Here is an 18,988-nt window from a genome sequence, read left to right as displayed (position 1 = left end):
TTTTAAAGAAATATTATAGTTGACGCCTGGATTCGAACTCAGATTCCCTGCGTGAAAGGTCGGCGCGTTACCTATTGAGCCACGTAACAACTCAGCAGAGCCAGTGGCTTTTTGTCCTCACGGTGAAACAGATACCTGGCAACAGTAACCGGGGGCGGGGATTGACGGACTTTCTGGCTCTCCCACCACGCTGTGATTGGTTACGGTGAGTTCACGGCCAGTCGTATATACTGTCCATCAGCAGCTGGTTCAGTCTGTTTTCACCCAACTCTGAGCTGGTAGCACGCTATTAGCTTAATAGAGGGAGAGAGACAGTCTTCGAGGCATTTTGCTGAGGAAAACCCTTTTCACGGCTTTTTGCTGAGAACATCTTCAAACCCACTCATCACAGCGTTGACTTCATCTTTGTGACCGGCCAGTCATTAAGTTACAGTAAGTAACGTTAGTATTTGGAGATGTCTCGTAACTTAGCATGAGTAGTTTCTTATTGTTGTGCTTGTGATAACATATTTGCGTTTGTTTTAATACAAGCTAAACGTGTGGTTATGTTGTTTGGACTAACTTACTGCTCCGTTTATTAAGATATCATATCGACTTATTAGCTTAGCTTAGGGGGTAGTTAGCGTTAGCATGTTGTATAGTTAGCCGGCTAACTATACAACATGCTAAGAGCTTAGAGCTGTAATTGCTATTGTCTATGATGAACAAGTCTGCAGTGTGTTGTTGAGACTGTCTTTGGTCAGCAAGAAACATGATGAGTTGTGTGTGTGCTGCTGGAAATATGAATCATTTGTAAATGCACGTCTTAATGTATACACTAGCATGTTGCGTTGTTAGCCGTTAGCGTGCTCAAGCAGCAGATAGGCTCGTGGTTATTCCAAAGCTTACAGCTGTAATTGCTCTGTGACTAGGTGTTGTGGTTTTGGTAAGAGCTATGCAATGAAACGGTGGAATATTTCTCCTCTTTATTGTTGTACTAGTATTAGTCCAGGCCAATGTGTTTTTCTGGGGCTTAGGCTACTTGCGGCCTGGCTATTGTTCTTCAGGCTGTGTGGTGTTGTTGTTGTTGAATCAGAGTGAAACTGTGGAATATTCTGTACATGTGCAGTAATAGAGTGTATCTAAAGTGATTCATGTTATTGTTTTATTAGTGTTGTTATTGTAATTAACAGCAATATTGTGCAGCAAACATTTCAGCATTTCATTCAAGACGGCCATTTTGGCTTTGAAGTTTGTTGTTATGCTTATAGAGTTTAGAATTTTCCCTTAGTGTGACTGTATGAAGCCTGAACTCACTTTGTGTGTGTGTGTGTGTTCTATATAGGTTATAGTTTTCTTTTAATTGGGGTACATTGTTTGTTGTGGAAAGTTTAGGTCAAAGTGAAGTCACAACTTTGACCTTTTGTTGAACTAATTTAAAATGGATGCCACGGGCCGAGTGGAGGAGGGGTTTTTTCTAAGGTCTGGCACTGTGTGTCGTCACAGCTGAAGTCGGCTCTGACCTTTGTCCATTGTGCTTGGATTAACTTAAATGAACAGCTGTTTTTTAAGTCTGTTTATTCTAAGTGGTGTAATTGCCTATCATAGTACTTTTCTTTTAAAAGAGACATATGAAGGGTGGGTTTTTATTGAGATCATATATTTATTCTCAGCCTTAGGCTGTTGTTGTTTCAGAGGTGAGGGAGAGACGTCGCCTCCGCGATGTAGAATTTGTTCAATTAAAAGTGAAACTAACACATTAGGGTGAGTGAGCCCACCAAATCTGCTTTTCAGCCACTTTTAATATATACCACCCCAATGTAAGTGAAAACATTTTAGTTCAAATGATAGTCTAATGTCTAATTTGAAGTGTCAATCATTCATTTATACCAATTTTTAATGTTTTTATTGTTTAATTTGTCAAAATATACCAAAAATCTGGTATGGGCTTAATGGGTACTTAATGTACCCCATCCTCCTCCTCTCTTCCTCTTTCTCATTCCTCTTCCTCTTCCCCCTCTCCTCCTTTCTCCTCTTCCTCCTTCCTCTTCCTCCTTCTCCTTCCTCCTCTTCCCCCTCCTTCCTCCTTATCCTTCCCCCTCCTCCTCCTTCCTCCTCTTCCTCCTTATCCTTCCTCCTCTCCCTCCTTCTCCTCATTCCTCTTCCTCCTTATCCTTTCTCCTCTTCCTTCCTCCACCTCCTCCTCCTCTTCCTCCTTATCCTTCCTCCTCCTCCTCCTTATCTTTCCTCCTCTCCCCTTCCTCCTTATCCTTCCTCCACCTCTTCCTCCTCCTCCTTCCTCCACCTCCACCTCTTCCTCATTCTCCTTCCTCCTATCCTTCCTCCTCTTCCCTTCTTCTCCTTCCTCCTCCTCTCCTCCTCTCCTCCTCTCCTCCTTTCTCCTCTTTCCCTCCTTATCCTTCCTCCAACTCTTCCTCCTCTTCCTTCCTCGTCTTCCTCCTTCCTCCCCCTTCCTCCTTATCCTTCCTCCACCCTTCTCCTCCCCTTCCTCCTCTTCCTCGTTTTCCTTTTCTTTCTTTCCCTTTCTCCTGCTATAGCCTGCCTACTTCGAGCTGGCTCGTGTATGGCCTGATCCACTGGACTATCTGGGGGAGTTTCTGGGACTTCTGAGACCTTTCTCTTATGTTCTCTTGAAACTTTTTGTCTACGTTTCCAAGCTTTTCTCTGACTTCTCCTTTCCCTTTCATTCAAGTCACTGACATTTTTTATCTTCCCTTCCTCAACTCTCTTCTTCCATCTTTGCCTTTCCATTCTGAGGTATTCCTCCTTTAACACTGGCTCAGTGTGTATTTTTTCTCTCCGCTTCCTTTGATATTCCCTGTTTCTTCTCCTTCTCTCCTCCACTGATAGCTTCTGTCTAGCCATAACTTCCTGAATGTCGTCATGCCATTTTAATTTGGCTTTAGTCATTGGAGATACAATAGGCTACATGCCATATTGGGGATATTGCTATGTAAGTAGGCACAGTAGGGGCACTATGTTCATCCCTAATGACATAATCCAAATGAACATGACATAATAGTGAATTCAGAGAGAGAGAGGGAAGTCACAACTCATCCCCTCGGATTGGACAATATGGAAGAAATATAGGAGGAATTACCTAAGTAAAAATACACAAGAGGCTACTGAAACATCACATGTCATATTGGTATTTTATTGTGATCAATAATTATATTCAAGGCTCTGTTGAGGGCCATTTGTAGGCTTTTGTCACCACCGTCAGACTGCATGTCACCACCGTCAGACACAAAACCTGACGGTGGTGACGTCTGACGGTGGTGACAAAAATCTACTCTTTCACATGATATGCATGAGTTGTTCACATTAGCCATTTTGTTTTCCTCCTGTTGCTAGCTACTTCAAACCTCTTTTTAAAAAGTATACATTAATGTCATAATTTAATCTAATATTTTTTTTTACAAAAGAGACGGTGTTGACATGTTATGGTTGCGACAGTATCAGTGTCAACAAATATGAACCATTTTAAGAGAAAATAGCAATCTTACAGGAGCTTGAGTGATCTTAAAGCATGCTGTAGAGCTGAAGGTTTGAAAAGGGGGTCCTCAGAAATATTGCTGACCTTGTATTTGCCTGATTTGTTTGTTTTTTATAAATATCTGACGGTGGTGACAAATATATGGGACACATTTTCAGCAGCCACAAAGTAATAGTAAAAAGACAATGTTATTAATTTCCAACAGAATGAGCACTTTTCTTAGTGGGACATGTTTTTGCCAAAGTTTCAAGAATCAGTGCAAAATATACCAAAAATCTGGTATGGGCTTAATGGGTACTTCATGTACCCTTTAAGTCCATGGGTGTTCCAAATAAGCCCACTTCATGATCTGTTGATAAATACATATAAATATTTAAAAATCTTAAAAATCCAAAGTTATTCTATTAAAATATGTAATCTCTTAGCTCTCAATAGCTATTTTCATTTTGTCTCCACTCCTCTCCTTGGCCCTGTAAATGGCATTTGAAATAGGCATGATCGGCCTATTTGCTGTGTTGTCAACACAGAAAAAGCTAAACTTACAACATGTCTTCTTTGCAATGTAGCCAAAAAACTATTCATGGACAAAATAAAAATTAGAATGGAAATTACTCTATGCTTTCAATATCTGTTGTCATTTTGTCTGTATCTCTATCCTACATTATACAATTGGCATTTACATTTGGCCAAATTTTCTGGTCCAGCCAGCTGGTTGAAAGTGTTTTTATCTAGATTTCTGAAGACCCAATGACTGAGAGAAAGACAGTTTCCTGGTTAAATACTATTTTAAGGATAATAAATGAATCAATTTCAGTATTTACAACTAAACAAATAACTTTTTAAACATAAAACCACAGCTTAAATAGAAACAATTAATAAAATGAATGAATTGGCCGATGCAATATCACTAATATTTAAATTTGGGTATTTAATTATCTGAATTATGAAGCTGATTGATTAGGTGAGGTCAAACTTAGGAAGGAAAATGGTTCAAAAGTCAAAAGGAAGAAACTCTCCATTGAAACACAGCCAGTGAGCTTAATGGGAGCAGGTGGGCTTAAAGGGAACATCAGTGAATTATTGGTTAAAAATCAGAATATTTTTATTCTACACACATGACATTTAAAAACAACTACATGACATGAATCTATATAAGCTGCACTAACATAACATGAAAAGTATTAATTGATCATGTATTTAAGTAATTAGCTATACTCATTTACATCTGCCCTAAATGGTGTGATTTTTTTGCTACTGTCCCCTTTAAGCCCACTTGGTAAAAATGTTAATTAAAAAATAAATAAATATAAATATCCATATGTATTATCAATTTAACAATATAATAGGATATTCTGCATACAAAAATGTAAACTATCCATGTTTATCATGCTTTATGTCATGGCAATGAACAATGCTATGCAGTGGCTGCATAGATGCAGCATGTGGGCTGTTTGCTAGCATGCTAAAATGCACATTTTGAATTAAAAAGAAAAACTATTTCTAATTCTAGTAAAATTCTAACACATGTTTTATTTAAAGCACTAATCTCTTAAATTTTGGTAACAAATGAGTACTTAGCTAAAGTCGGAGTAGAAATATGGAATAAATATTGTTTTTTCAGAGCATCAAAATCACTGAAGTTTTTTTGCAACTTCTTCGGGAGCAGCAGGCACATGTCACACATATGCTTCGATAACTCAAGATTGACAAATCTGATTTGCTTAGAATAAAAAGAATAATTTATGTAACAAGCTGCTTCATTGGAAGAACCATGAACCAGCAAAAATGGTGATGTAGTTTTTTTTTATTTGACTCAGAAGTCACAAGTGCGCTTATATGGTACATGGGCTTAATAGGTGCACTTACCCTATTTTTTTTTAAGTCTGTTTATTCCAAGTGGTGTAATTGCCCTTTATAGTACTTTTCTTTTAAAAGAGGCAGGATGGGTTTTTATTGAGATCATATATTTATTCTCAGCCTTAGGCTGTTGTTGTGGGTGTTGTGTGAGTTTATAGGCTATTTTTATACATGCTGCATGTTTTAATTGTGATTATTTTAATCATTATTTTACAATCCTTTAATTAGATTAGAGTTGTGCGTGTGCTGCTGGTAATGTGAAATCCTTTCTAAATGCATGTCTTAATCTATACATGTGTAATAACTGGGTCTTTATACTTTTAGATGCCCCGTGGCAAGGCCTACCGTCGTGCCGAGGCTGCTAGGTTCCGGCAGCAGTCTCGGCGGCAGGATGCGACTTTCCTGCCAGCCCGCCCCGCCTTCAGTGCCAGTAAGTATTCTTCCATATATTTCCCTAAACCATTCTCTGTATATGTTTCTGTATGCATGAGCTGAAATGTTGTACGTATTTTCATCAACAGTCCCCGGCACTGGCTGGCGCCGGAAGTCTCTGGAGTGGCCCCTTTCTCCGCGCACCGGGAAGCAGCTGAAGGTGGCCATTCCTGAGAAAGTCCCCGATAAGAAGGTATGTACTATTCAGAAATCATGATGAATGCTGATAATAAGTGTCATTGTGAGTGTACATCCTTTAAGACGTGTTTTTTTTCCTTTTCTCCCAGCTTGTTCTTTTTGTTGGGGCATCGCATCTGCGCCCCATCGTGGATGGATTCGTGCCAATGGTAGCGGACGGCTACACCTTCGGTTTCCTGTCTGTGCCGGGGGCGTGCGCGGACCTGCTCACGACCGAGGTAAAGCATGTTGTCCGCACTTGTACTCAGATCCCTGATGCTGTTTGTGTCCTTGCCCCTAGCAACAACCTGAACCAGACCCCGGACCGAGCAGCTGCAGCGTTTGGCCGGTACCTGCGCGCTGTCCTGGAAGCCTGGCGGACTGCAGAGGTAGGTCATTGATGTATTTGTTGAACATGAAATTATATGTACTGTGACTATCGATTTGTAACTGACCGTTTTGACATATTGTGTAGGTTTTCGTTGTGGACCATGTCCCTCGTCTGTCTGTGGAGGGGTTTGTCCAGGAGTCCCACAGACAGAACTTCCGGTCCATCGCAGAACAGCACGGTATGTTTGAAAATATCAATGCATGGGTTTAGGCACTTATAATTTATCAGAAGTATCTATTTCAGCTATAATTGAGGCAATGCTCCTTTATTGTTTGTGTTATGAAAGTTGACCGTGGACTGTGCGTTGAGTTTTTCAGTAATCCGTGGGTTTTCCTTGTTTTTGTTGTCTTTAGGTTTGCGGTTCTACTGCCACGCGGAACGCTTCCCACCGAGGCAAACGCAGCTCTGGGCTGTCGATGGTGTAAGTGAAAATTGTACTTTGAATCTCAGAAATGATTATTTAGACAACACAGTATGATTGACAGTAAATGTCATCTTGTTCAACATTACTGTATTGTAATCTTTATTTGTTCCTCTTCATAGACGCACCTCAGTGACGACGCGGGGATGCCTATCCTCGTGGAGTCGCTGGTGGCTGCCACCAAGCAGCACCTGGAGCGGCCCGCGCCTCCGCCACCTCCGCCACCCGTCGTCTTTCCGGTGTCCCCCAGGCCCAGGCCCATTCCCACGTGGACCGGTCGAAAGGTCGCGCCGGAGGAGGTCCCAGCCCCACCTCCACCCACCCCTCCCAGGGACGAGGACGCCTGGACGACCGTGCCAGGCAGGAAGGTAAGAAGACGAACTTTGCCTACATATGGTCATGAACTGAGAAATGAAGGTTTTTCTGTATCCTAATGTCTTTTCTGTTTTGTCGTTGTAGCGCCGCCGCTCTTGGGAGAGGAGGGTTCCTCAAGTGGTATGTTGTCATTTTATTTAACTGTGATCTTGACAGTGACATTCTATTCCGTAACAAAACGATAAGTGTGACAAAAAATCTTTATGTCTTTCATACAGCGTCTTCTTCCCCTGAACCCTTTCTGGCTGCCGCCTGGGATGTTGCCTGACACGGACGACGCTGGTCCTTCGGCCGAGGACGCTGTTTCCACGGGCGAGCAGGTATTTATAGAACAAGAAACTTCTAATAGTTCAGATATTCTTTTTGTCCACTGTTTTGACACTTTGTTTCTGTCACTTTAGCCGCCGCCTGTGGGACCTCGTACTCGACCTGTCCCCAAGAAGCCCAGACGTGCTAGGAAGAAGGTATGTTGTGTTTAAATCCTGAAGGAGATGTGTTCATGTATTATTGTGATGGACAGAAAGTCATTGTGAATGATGTATAACTGCAAAATCTGGATCAGATATACTTGAATATGTAGATTTAATGGGATGACTTTCCTTTCTTATTCTTTCTAGGTCGTGACCTCAACTCCCACGTTGACTGTCCGTCCTGAAGCCCAGGCCGTGGACCAGAAGGCAAGTAGAGTTATTGAATGGTCTTTGTAATTGTGTTTGTTGTTGTGGCAAATTTAACACCATCTTTATTATAGCCAGCATGACTCTCTCTTCCACAGGTATTAATGTTTTCATGTTTCTTCTTTTGCAGGTGGAGGCGACACCCGACCCTGTGTCGACCTGTGATGTGCCAGGGACCGCTCCTACTCCCAGTGTCGCTGCCCTTCCTGCTGCTGTCCCTCCCAGCCCTGCGCCTGTCCAACCTGTTCCCCAGGATGCGACGGTGGTCCGGGAAACCCAGCGAGCAACTGAAGGGGACACACCAGAAGCTACTAAAGGTCAGAGTATTCCCACTGTGACTTGTAGTTGTTCATTGATGAAGGGAGGGTCTCCAGTATCAGGGACAGAGTGTCTTTCTGCAAAACACGAATATGATGTCCATGCTTACGTGTCATGCTGTGTTGTCGCGGCAATTAAACATAGCATCGCTCCGGTTTGTACGTGGCGTGGCGCTGATCTTGATGTTGTTCGCAAACAGGGGTTAACTTTGGGGACTTGGCTGGGGGGGGTGAGGAGGCAGTTTGATGTGTGTGGTCAGCAGTGGAATGTGGATTTGGGGGAGCCAGAGTATAGGAGCATCAGGGATGTGATTGAGTTGGAGGAGAAGTTGAGGCAGCAGTTGTCAGGGGATGGCATGTGTGTGTTGGGGCTCAACACAGCAGCAGTCTTGGTCATGCAGCACAAGGACTTCTTTGTTGTTGTGGATTGTGGGGCACGTTCCGAAGAGGGAAAGAGGTCCTATCCAGGCAGATCTAGGGTCGTTTTCAACACCACCTTTGATGAGATGGTGCGACACATCATTGCTCTGGGCCAGTCTTTGTTTACAGAGTTTTTTTCTGTCAGTAGCATCTCTGTGGAGCAGTGTGTTGAGGGAGAGAGCAGCAATGTATCTGTTGTTATTGATCCAGTTGTGGCAAGTCAGTCAGAGGGAGAGAGCAGCAGTGTTTTAGTTGTCATTGATCCAGTTGTTACAAGTCAGTCAGAGGGAGAGAGCAGCAGTGTTTCAGTAGCGATTGATCCAGTTGTTACAAGTCAGTCCCAAGGTCGTGCTTCTGTTAAAGGAAGTTTCCATCAAGGCGACCAGAGTAAGTTTGTATATCCCGGTCGTCAGTGTATGGCCATTGGTTTGGTTGCTTTAGTGAGACACACCAAAGACAGCGTCTTTGAGTGGCAGTCTGACACACTGGACGAGGTAGTGCTTGCAGGTGATAAACTGTACACATCCATGTGGGAAGGCAATCAGATCGCAGATCCAGATGGATACCCTGCTGTTACAGAGTTGCCTAAGCAGTATGGTTTTGTTGATTTTGAGTATGATGTGAAACCTGCATATGGAGCTGGGGCAGACGATCCAAGTGTGCGTATTTCACCTGAGCACACCTCTCTTTTTGACGGTCTCCGTCAGAGGTGTACACAAGACAAGCCCTGCTTGTTTACAATGGGTGGGGCTACATGTGCTGTCATTTGTAGTAAAGATGGTGAGTATGCTGTGGTTGACTCCCACGCTCGCGATGTTTATGGGATGGTTGATGGTGAAGGACAGAGTGTTGTAGTCTATTTTAGTTGTGTACAGCATGTGTTTGAGTACTTTAGCAAATTTGCAGGTAGTCAGACATCTCCCAAACAGTTTGAGATCTGTGGTGTTCAAGTGAAACCCTCAACTGTGTCCTTGAGTGCTGGTGCAGCTGCTGAGTGTGTAGAGGAACAGGTAACCACTCCTGGTCCTGCTCCTGTCACACCAGCGGTGAGTGCTGGTGCAGCTGTTGCATGTGGAGAGGGACAGGTTACCCCTTTTGTCACACCAGTGGTCCGTGCAGCCACTAACAAACGCGAGAAACGTAAATGCACACAGACAGCTGTTGCATGTGGAGAGGGACAGGTTACCCCCCTTTTCACACCAGTGGTCCGTGCAGCCACTAACCAACGTGAAAAACGTAAATGCACACAGACAAATGGCACTTCCAAGAAAGCAAAGAGTTTTGATAATGATGTAAATTCAGATGTTGAGTTTGTTGGGGATGTAGCATGTAAAAACTTAGAATTCCGTCCCCTTTCTAAAGATGTTGCTTTTGCTTTGTGTAAGCAGACTAACATAGAATCAGAGAGAGTAGATGCCACCTCTTGTGCTGTTGGTCCTTTAGGAATTCCTTGTATGACAGAGAAAATTGTGGGTGATGGAAACTGCTTCTTTAGGGCCATTAGCCAGGCCATTAGTGGTACACAGAAGTACCATAAGAAGATTAGAAATGCAGCTGTGAAGCAGTTACAAAGCAATCCTGTTGCCTATCAGAGTCTTCTGAGAAGCGAGTATCCTTCAATATCAGAATACATCAAGATGTCAAGGATGTGCTATGTTGGTAGTTGGGCCACTGAGTTAGAGATTCAAGCCACAGCTGATTATTTAGGTGTTAGTGTTTTCACCTATTATAATGATCGCTGGCTTGAATATAGCTGTCAAAATAGGAAGTTGTCAAATGAAGCTGTGTATTTACATAATGTTAATGCTAATCATTATGAAACAGTTGTCTGTGCACAGCAGTCTCAGTCACAGAGTTGCTATGGTTACTGTAAGGTTAACACACCTGTTCAAGGCTATAACTTGAGATGTCATACTAAAGCTGAAAGTGACGTTTCTGATGGAGGTACCTTGAAATCTGCCAAGATTAACTTGTCTACATATTTTAAGAAGAAACATAGTGTGCAGCTTAAAGAAAGATATCAACAAAATGTTTTGTATAAGCAACACAAGAGGCAATTGAGTGTAACTAAATACAAACAGGATGATTTATTCAAGATGAAATTGAAGGCACTAAGTGTGAACAAATATAAGACAAATCTTGACCATAAGAAACAAGTAAAGTCATTAAGCATTTCTAAGTATGAACAAAACATAGCCCATAAATTAAGAGTAAAGGCATTAAGCATTGCTAATTATAAACAAAACATAGCCCATAAATTAAGAGTAAAGGCATTAAGCATTGCTAATTATAAACAAAACATTGCCCATAAATTAAGAGTAAAGGCATTAAGCATTGCTAATTATAAACAAAACATTGCCCATAAATTAAGAGTAAAGGCATTAAGCATTGCTAAGTATAAACAAGACATTGGCCATAAATTAAGAGTAAAGGCATTAAGCATTGCTAGGTATAAACAAGACATTGGGCATAAATTAAGACTGAAGGCATTAAGCATTGCGAAGTATAAACAAAACATTGCGCATAAATTAAGACTGAAGGCATTAAGTGTAAGTAAATACCAGCAAAATGTTTTATTTAAAAGGAGAGTTATTGAAATGAGCAAAAGTAAATACAGGGCAAATACAAATTTCAGACTTAAAGTTAAAGCTACAAGCATCAGGAAGTATCATCAAAATACTGATCTTAAAAAGCGTGTTATAGCAGATGTTAGATCGAAAAGGCAGGCTAAGAAAGGACAGACAGGACAGTTTGACTTTGTTATGCAACAGTTTTTAGAGGATGTAGGTCACGGCCCTGAGTTCACGTGTGCTGTATGTTTCCGCTTCTTGTTTAGACACCAGGTTCTGACTTGTAAAAAGGATGATTACAGTAAAACAGGGACAGTAGCCTCAATAGCAGCAAAATGCATTTCTGAGGACTTTTTGCATCTTTGCAATGAGTTTTGTGAGGTGCCTTGTCAAGTGTGTGACACTCCACGGGGTAAACTGTGGATTTGTTACACCTGTCACTATAAAATCAACAGAGGTGAGATGCCAGCTGAGTGTTGGTGTAACAATTTAACAGTTCAGGCTGTCCCTCCTGAGCTGGCCTGTTTGAATAGTTTGGAGCAACATTTGGTTGCTTTACATATTCCATTTATGAAAATGCTAGCTTTGCCTAAAGGGGGTCAAAACGGAGTACATGGTCCAGTGACCTGTGTTCCAGCCAACATTGTGCAGACCAGTAACCTGTTGCCCCATTCCAATATGGAGGGGTCTTTGTTGGCAGTGAAGTTAAAGCGTAAGTTGACCTATAAAGGTCACTATGAGTATCAGTTTGTTGATACTCTCCGCATTAGACAGGCCTTGCAGTATTTAAAACAGACCAATAGCCTTTATAAGGATATTGTGTTTAATGAGGCATGGTTAAATGAGTTTTGTCAGGAACAGGAAGCTGACGTTCCTTTAGCATCACAGACTGTTGACAGTGCTGATGCTGCTGAAGTTCCTGCTGCAAGCCAAACTGTTGACAGTGCTGATGCTGACGTTCCTTTAGCATCACAGACTGTTGACAGTGCTGGTGGTACTGAAGTTCCTGCTGCAAGCCAAACTGTTGACAGTGCCGATCCTTTAGCATCACAGACTGTTGACAGTGCTGATGCTGCTGAAGTTCCTGCTGCAAGCCAAACTGTTGACAGTGCTGATGCTGACGCTCCTTTAGCATCACAGACTGTTGACAGTGCTGGTGGTAACGTTCCTGCAGCATCACAGACTGTAAACAGACCTGATGCTAATGATGATGCTGCTGCAGCTGAGGAGGAGGAGCTTCTGCACGATAGACAGTCACATGGCATGTTTCAGGACACCTGTCTGATGCCTGTTGATATTGGTCAGGAGGTTCTTGACCAATATTTTGATGATATTTTGAATGTAGCACCAGCAGAAGGCAACAATCCTGTGAAGCTGCTTTCTGATATTACTAATGAAGCAAAGTGTTTCCCAGTGTTGTTCCCAAGGGCCAGAAACACTTACCACGAGCATCGCCAGTATCGGTTGACTTTGTCACGATACTTTAATAATCGCATTTTACACGCAGATGGTAGGTTTGCAAATAATCTTGAATACATATTTTTTGCTCAGTATATGTCAGAGGTTGAACAGGTTGTGTCAAATGTGTCAATTGCATTACGTAAAAGTAAAGGGGGTGAGAGGTCGTATAAGGTGTCAGATATTCTGAATAATGAGGAGAATTTCAAGAAGATGCTGGAGTATGATGATGGTTATCGTTTTCTTCGACCTATTAGAGGCACTCCAGCTTTCTGGCAGGGAGCCCAGCGTGACCTCCTGGCCTGTGTGCGTCAGCTGGGCATTCCAACCTGGTTTTGTTCATTTAGTTCTGCAGATATGCGTTGGGGCAATCTGCTCTCTACTATTCTGAAGCAGGAAGGACGAACAGCCACTGTAGAAGATTTAGAGTGGGCTGATAAGTGTGATTTGTTGAGACGCAATCCTGTCACAGCTGCTCGCATGTTTGATTATAGATGGCATTGTTTCCTTAGGAACGTTCTCATGTCACCATCTCAACCGATTGGTAAGATTATAGATTACTTTTACAGGGTGGAGTTTCAGCAGAGAGGTTCTCCTCATGTCCATTGTCTATTCTGGATAGAGAACGCTCCACTGATAGACAGAAACACCGATGAGGAGGTCGTTCAGTTCATTGACAAATATGTAACGTGTGAACTCCCATCATCAGATGAGGAGTTGCTGGACATTGTTACTACTGTTCAGCGACATTCGAAACGACATGCCAAGACATGTAAAAAGAAAAACACTGTGTGTCGTTTCAATTTCCCAAGGCCCGTGTCAGCTAGGACATTTATTAGCCGGCGACCTGATGAAACAGTGCCACCGTGCACTTGTCCTGTTGACCCAGCTCATCCTGGTAGACTGTGTCCATGTCTTGCACGTTTAGCTGAACTTAAAAAGAAGAAGAAAGAATGGGCCAACAGGGTTCTGACATCCATTAAGGCGGCTTTGTCAGATGAAAACAGAAGTTTTGATAGTGTGCAGCAGCTGTTTCAGTCCTTGAATATTACTCAGGAGGCGTTTGAGGAATGTGTAAGAGTGCTTGAACGGCGCACTCAGGTGGTTTTGAAAAGGCAGGTTGATGAAACGTGGATTAACCACTACAACAAGTCTTTGTTAAAATGTTGGGACGCGAATTTAGATATCCAGTTTGTAGTAGACGCTTATGCTTGTGTAGTATACATTATTTCCTATATTTCCAAGGCGGAGCGGGAAATGGGATTAATGTTAGGGAATGCACATAGAGAGGCCTCTAAAGAAGGTAATCGTAGTGCAAAAGATGCTCTTAAGAATTTAGGCAGTGTTTACCTGCACCATAGAGATGTGTCTGCCCAGGAGGCTGTTTACAGGCTTACTAATATGCATCTTAAAGAGTGCTCCAGAAAGGTCATGTTCATTCCCACAGGGGAAAGTACAGTTAGAATGAGTTTGCCTTTAAGTGTGTTAAAACATAAGGCATCATCTGCGTCATCATCTGATCTTTGTGACGAAGACATGTGGATGACCAGTTTAAATGATCGGTACAGGAACAGGCCTAATGATGATGTGTTTAGTGATATGTGCTTGGCTGTGTTTGTGTCTGAGTATCGCGTTCTCACCAAAAATGAGAAATGTAAAGGGGCAATTCAATTAAATGGGAATTTTGGTTCCGTAGCCAAGAGAACTCGGACAAAGCCAGCTGTAGTTCGCTATGCTCGCTTCTCTGAGACCAAGAGTCCAGAGTTGTTCCACCAAAGCATCTTACAGTTGTTCCTGCCACATCGTTCAGATTCCCAGCTTAAACCCACTAACTATGTAACTTTTAAAGATTTTTACGAGAATGGTAATGTCAGGTTTAGTGATGGGGCCAGGCATTCTGTGAGGTCAGTTGTTGATGTAAATAGACGTAGATTTGAGATAGAAGCAGATAAGATAGAGAATGCTCAGAAACAGTTAGATGATCAGGGTGTTTTTGAGGATGCCTGGGCTGAGCTGTGTCCAGAGGCGGAGCTGGAACGGCTAGAGTGCGTGCAGGAACTTCAGGACAATCCACAGCTAGGGGATGACCCGCCAGAAAACATTCCAGATTTAGCTGTTACCAGGCAACAGGTTTCTCATTTAGAGAAGAGGAATGTCATGAGCAGAAGCGAGGGCTTGACATTGATTCGATCACTAAATGAGACACAGTTGTCTGTTTTTTATCAGGTCCGTCAGTGGTGCTTGGATAGGGTCAGAGGGGAAAAGCCAGAGCCTCTTCATGTGTTTATTACAGGTGGTGCTGGGACAGGAAAGAGCCATTTAATCAGAGCTATTCAATATGAGGCAGGGAGACTTTTGTCTACTGTTAGCCGTCATCCTGATAGCACGTGTGTGTTACTATGTGCTCCAACAGGCATTGCTGCATACAATTTGAATGCAGCAACGATACACACCACATTTAGCATAGGGAAGGATGTGCGCTTGCCGTACAGTCCTTTGGGTGAAGAGAAGCTCAATTCATTGCGAGCTAAGTTAGGTGATCTGCAGATTGTGATTATCGATGAGATTTCCATGGTAGATCACAACCTTCTAGCTTACATCCATGGACGGTTGAGGCAGATAAAACAAACGGGTGACTTTTCACCGTTTGGGAATGTGTGTGTGCTGGCTGTTGGAGACTTTTATCAGCTGCCTCCTGTTAGAGGGAAAGCGTTGTATAATGATGATGTGACTGTGAACCTTTGGTCCAGTTTATTTAAGGTTGTGGAGTTGACAACGGTTGTAAGGCAGAAGGAAAAAGCATTTGCAGATATGTTGAACAGGCTCAGAACTCGTCCTAAAGAGACACCATTGGAGGGCAAGGATGTTGATATGTTGAAACAGCGTGTAACAGGTGAAGAGAGCTCAGCTTTGCATATATATGCAACCAATAACCAAGTTAACCTGCACAATAATGTCCAGCTGGTTAATGTATGTACTGAGTGGGAAGAGATACATGCCCAGGACTTTGAGAACAGCAAAAAAACCGGGAAGTTGGAATTGATGAGCGGTCATCACAGCAGAGCATCCAACACATGTTTGGATCAGGTGTTAAACTTGGGTGAAGGTGCTCGTGTGATGTTGATTAAAAATGTGGATATCAATGATGGGCTTGTGAATGGGGTATGTGGCACAGTCACTGATATAGTTCATCAGCCTGACAGTAGGTTTCCTCAGGTTGTTTTTGTCAAGTTTGATGATGCTAATGTTGGTGCCCAGAGGAGGAAGAACAGTGCACATACCCCACCAGTGGTAGCTGGCTCAACAGGCATCAAGCCTGAAGAGGAAAGAGCCACTGGGAAAGGCGGGATGCGCCGGCAATTTCCATTGAAACTTGCCTGGGCGTGCACTGCACACAAAACACAGGGACTCACTGTCGACAAGGCAGTGGTCTCTCTAGAGAGGATATTTGCTCCAGGACAGGCCTATGTAGCTTTGAGTCGTGTTAGGACTATCAAAGGGTTGATCATTACAGATTTTAAAGAGAAGGTCATTTTCTGCAACACCAAAATAAAGGATGCACTTCGAAGCATGCCAAGGTTTTTAAGTGACAACATAGCCAGGCCTAACATGGAGTCAGATGCTTTCTCTGTGTTTTTGATGAATGTGCAGGGTTTATCTGGACATCTTGCAGATGTAGCATCATGTACTCAGCATTTGCAGCTTAACTGTATTGCTGTGACAGAAACATGGCTGTCTGCACATTCTTTACTAGAATCAGTCCAGATAGATGGTTTTAGTTTCCATAGTCATCCCCGAAGTCTGTCGTACACTAGCAGCGATCCACTGCTAGTGAATTTCCAGGGGCAGCAACATGGCGGTGTGGGTCTGTACTGTAGGAATAGTTTAGTGTGTAAACTTGTTCAGGTACCAGACGTGAACTTGGAATGTTTGGTTTGTGTCTGTGATGGTGTGGACATAGTGATAGCTGTGATTTATCGACCGCCATTATATCCTATGCCTATGTTTAAAACAAATCTCAGCGAGTTGCTAAAGAAATTGGATTCCTTCAGTAGAACTGTTGCCGTTATAGGAGACTTTAATGATCATATTCCCCCATCTTCATCTGAAGATGTGTCAACATCTTCATCTGTTTGTCGTTTTATGGCAGAGAACGGTTTTGTGCAACGTGTGAAACAACCGACAACAGAGAGAGGCACACTCATTGACCATGTGTACATCAAAACATCAATTTATGATGTGCAGGCAGTAGTGTTGCCTATCTATTTTAGTGACCATGAAGGAATTCTTTGTTCTTTCAGCAAGACCTAGTTGAGTATTGTAGTATGAAATGTGTAATGTAGCTAGAGTAATATATATTTTATATGAATTTGTTAATGTTGTAATTTCAAATGTGTAATGTATATAACTATATAATATAGTAATGTAAGAAACATATATTGACTTGTGAATTATATGAACATGTATGAAATGTTAAACATGTATTAGTCTGTGTTCAGTATTTGTGTTTCCTTGCTGGCCCTCTGTGTTCTGTGTTCCAGGTGGTTCCAGCCATTCACCTCAGGCATCTTCTACATGGACAGCCGAGGCCAAGCCATCTTTTGAATTGTGTTTTCTTTCTAGGTGCACAAATATGGATATGTTTGTTTTGAAATCTGTAGTTGTTATATAGGTAATATCTGTAAATACACTGCGAATGATGATTGTAATGTTCAGTATTTAAGTTGTGTAATTCTGTGTAATATAGTGTATATGAATTTATTAAAATGTAGTTTTAAATGTGTGATAGTAATGCTAATGTATGAACATGTATTGAAATAGTTGATTGTATGAAGATGTAGAATAAAATCTGTCTCTGTCTCTCTCTCTGTCTCTCTCTCTCTCTGTCTCTCTCTCTCTCTCTCTCTCTCTCTCTCTCTCTGTGACACACACTACTGTAGTTATGCTGGAGGTTTTTACCTGTTAAAAGGATGTTTTTCCTCCACTGTTGCTGAAGTGTTGAGTGTAAAATCTCTCTCTGTCTCTCTCTCTGTCTGTCTGTCTGTCTGTCTGTGTCTCTCTCTCTCTCTCTCTGTCTCTCTCTCTCTCTGTCTCTCTCTCTCTCTCTCTGTCTCTCTCTCTCTCTCTCTCTCTCTCTCTCTCTCTCTCTCTGTGACACACACTACTGTAGTTATGCTGGAGGTTTTTACCTGTTAAAAGGATGTTTTTCCTCCACTGTTGCTGAAGTGTTGAGTGTAAAATCTCTGTCTGTCTGTCTGTCTGTCTGTCTGTCTGTCTGTCTCTCTCTCTCTCTCTCTCTCTCTCTCTCTCTCTCTCTCTCTCTCTCTCTCTCTCTCTCTCTCTCTCTCTCTCTCTCTCTCTCTCTCTCTCTCTCTCTCTCTCTCTCTCTCTCTCTCTCTCTCTCTCTCTCTGTGACACACACTACTGTAGTTATGCTGGAGGTTTTTACCTGTTAAAAGGATGTTTTTCCTCCACTGTTGCTGAAGTGTTGAGTGTAAAATCTCTGTCTCTCTCTCTCTCTCTGACACACACTAGTTTAGTTATGCTGGAGGTTTTTACCTGTTAAAAGGATGTTTTTCCTCCACTGTTGCTGAGTGTCTTTCTAATAGTTCAAAAATAAAAATGGATTTATAAAGACAAAATACCTTCTTGCCATTTTATTTAAGTTTTGCAGCAAACCATGAAGACTTGAAGCACCAAGCCAAATGAAAAGAAGAGAACAACCTGCTGGGAGTAATGAATAAAGGAGTGAAATAAAATGCTATATCTGTCCATTAATTGGCACTTGGATAAAACAGGTTTTATTTTTGAAAATAAAAAAAATCAAACATTAAGAAATCTATACTTATATGTTTATAGAACAAATTCTCAGCAATCAACTAATGATTCGGTGCAACCTCCTGACTTTGTAATTTTTTCATAAAATGTGTGTTTTTCAGGCCATTACTTAATTTTTGTCAACACAGTCAGACACAAGAAAAAGGGAATTCTTGCTATTTATTTGGTCTGATAATTATTTAGAACAGTTTATAGAATATGCCTTTACCTTAAGTACACAATATTGTTGCTAAATGTTTAATATTCTCTTTTAATCACTTTTTATGCTGTTTTACGTGTGCACTTTGAAAACTCTGACATCATGTGAGTCTTATTATTTGAATTCAATATAGGAAATGAAAGGTTTGAACACAAATGAACACATTTTTGGATTTAAAGAAAAAGGTTCCTTTAGTACATCACCTGCTTTGGAATAACAGGTTAAAAACATACTATTTCACAACAAAAATAAAACTTTAATCTGATAGTGGTGACTGAGTCTGACAGTGGTGACAGTGGCTTCACCCTATAGACGCCAAGGTCACATCATTGTGACAGGTAACATTGCTAAATAAAACAG

The 18,988-nt window shown here is 41.8% G+C and overlaps 1 protein-coding gene across 1 annotated transcript; it reads left to right on the top strand.

The window, feature by feature from the left end:
- Positions 1-263: 263 nt before the first annotated feature.
- On the top strand, positions 264-17,419 carry LOC146971502 (uncharacterized). The gene is made up of 13 exons (XM_085803465.1): positions 264-432; positions 5,678-5,783; positions 5,875-5,978; positions 6,073-6,351; positions 6,438-6,531; positions 6,707-6,774; positions 6,897-7,142; positions 7,234-7,269; positions 7,368-7,469; positions 7,551-7,613; positions 7,767-7,826; positions 7,957-8,143; positions 17,133-17,419. The coding sequence occupies exons 2-13, from the start codon at positions 5,678-5,680 to the stop codon at positions 17,261-17,263; spliced, it is 1,476 nt and encodes a 491-aa protein (XP_085659591.1). The 5' UTR covers positions 264-432; the 3' UTR covers positions 17,264-17,419.
- The last annotated feature ends 1,569 nt before the right edge of the window (positions 17,420-18,988 follow it).

Source organism: Trachurus japonicus, chromosome 16 (genome assembly GCF_045865225.1).
Source record: "Trachurus japonicus isolate A0001 chromosome 16, Traja_1.0".
NCBI lineage: Eukaryota > Metazoa > Chordata > Actinopteri > Carangiformes > Carangidae > Trachurus > Trachurus japonicus.
This window is presented reverse-complemented; position numbering and strand designations above follow the sequence as displayed.

Excerpts from the sequence above, each read along its gene's own strand:
- LOC146971502 (XM_085803465.1), top strand. The coding sequence starts at position 5,678 with ATGCCCCGTGGCAAGGCCTACCGTCGTGCCGAGGCTGCTAGGTTCCGG. Across the intron at positions 5,979-6,072 it reads AGAAAGTCCCCGATAAGAAG|CTTGTTCTTTTTGTTGGGGC; the intron begins GTATGTACTATT and ends CTTTTCTCCCAG. Across the intron at positions 7,143-7,233 it reads CGACCGTGCCAGGCAGGAAG|CGCCGCCGCTCTTGGGAGAG; the intron begins GTAAGAAGACGA and ends TTGTCGTTGTAG.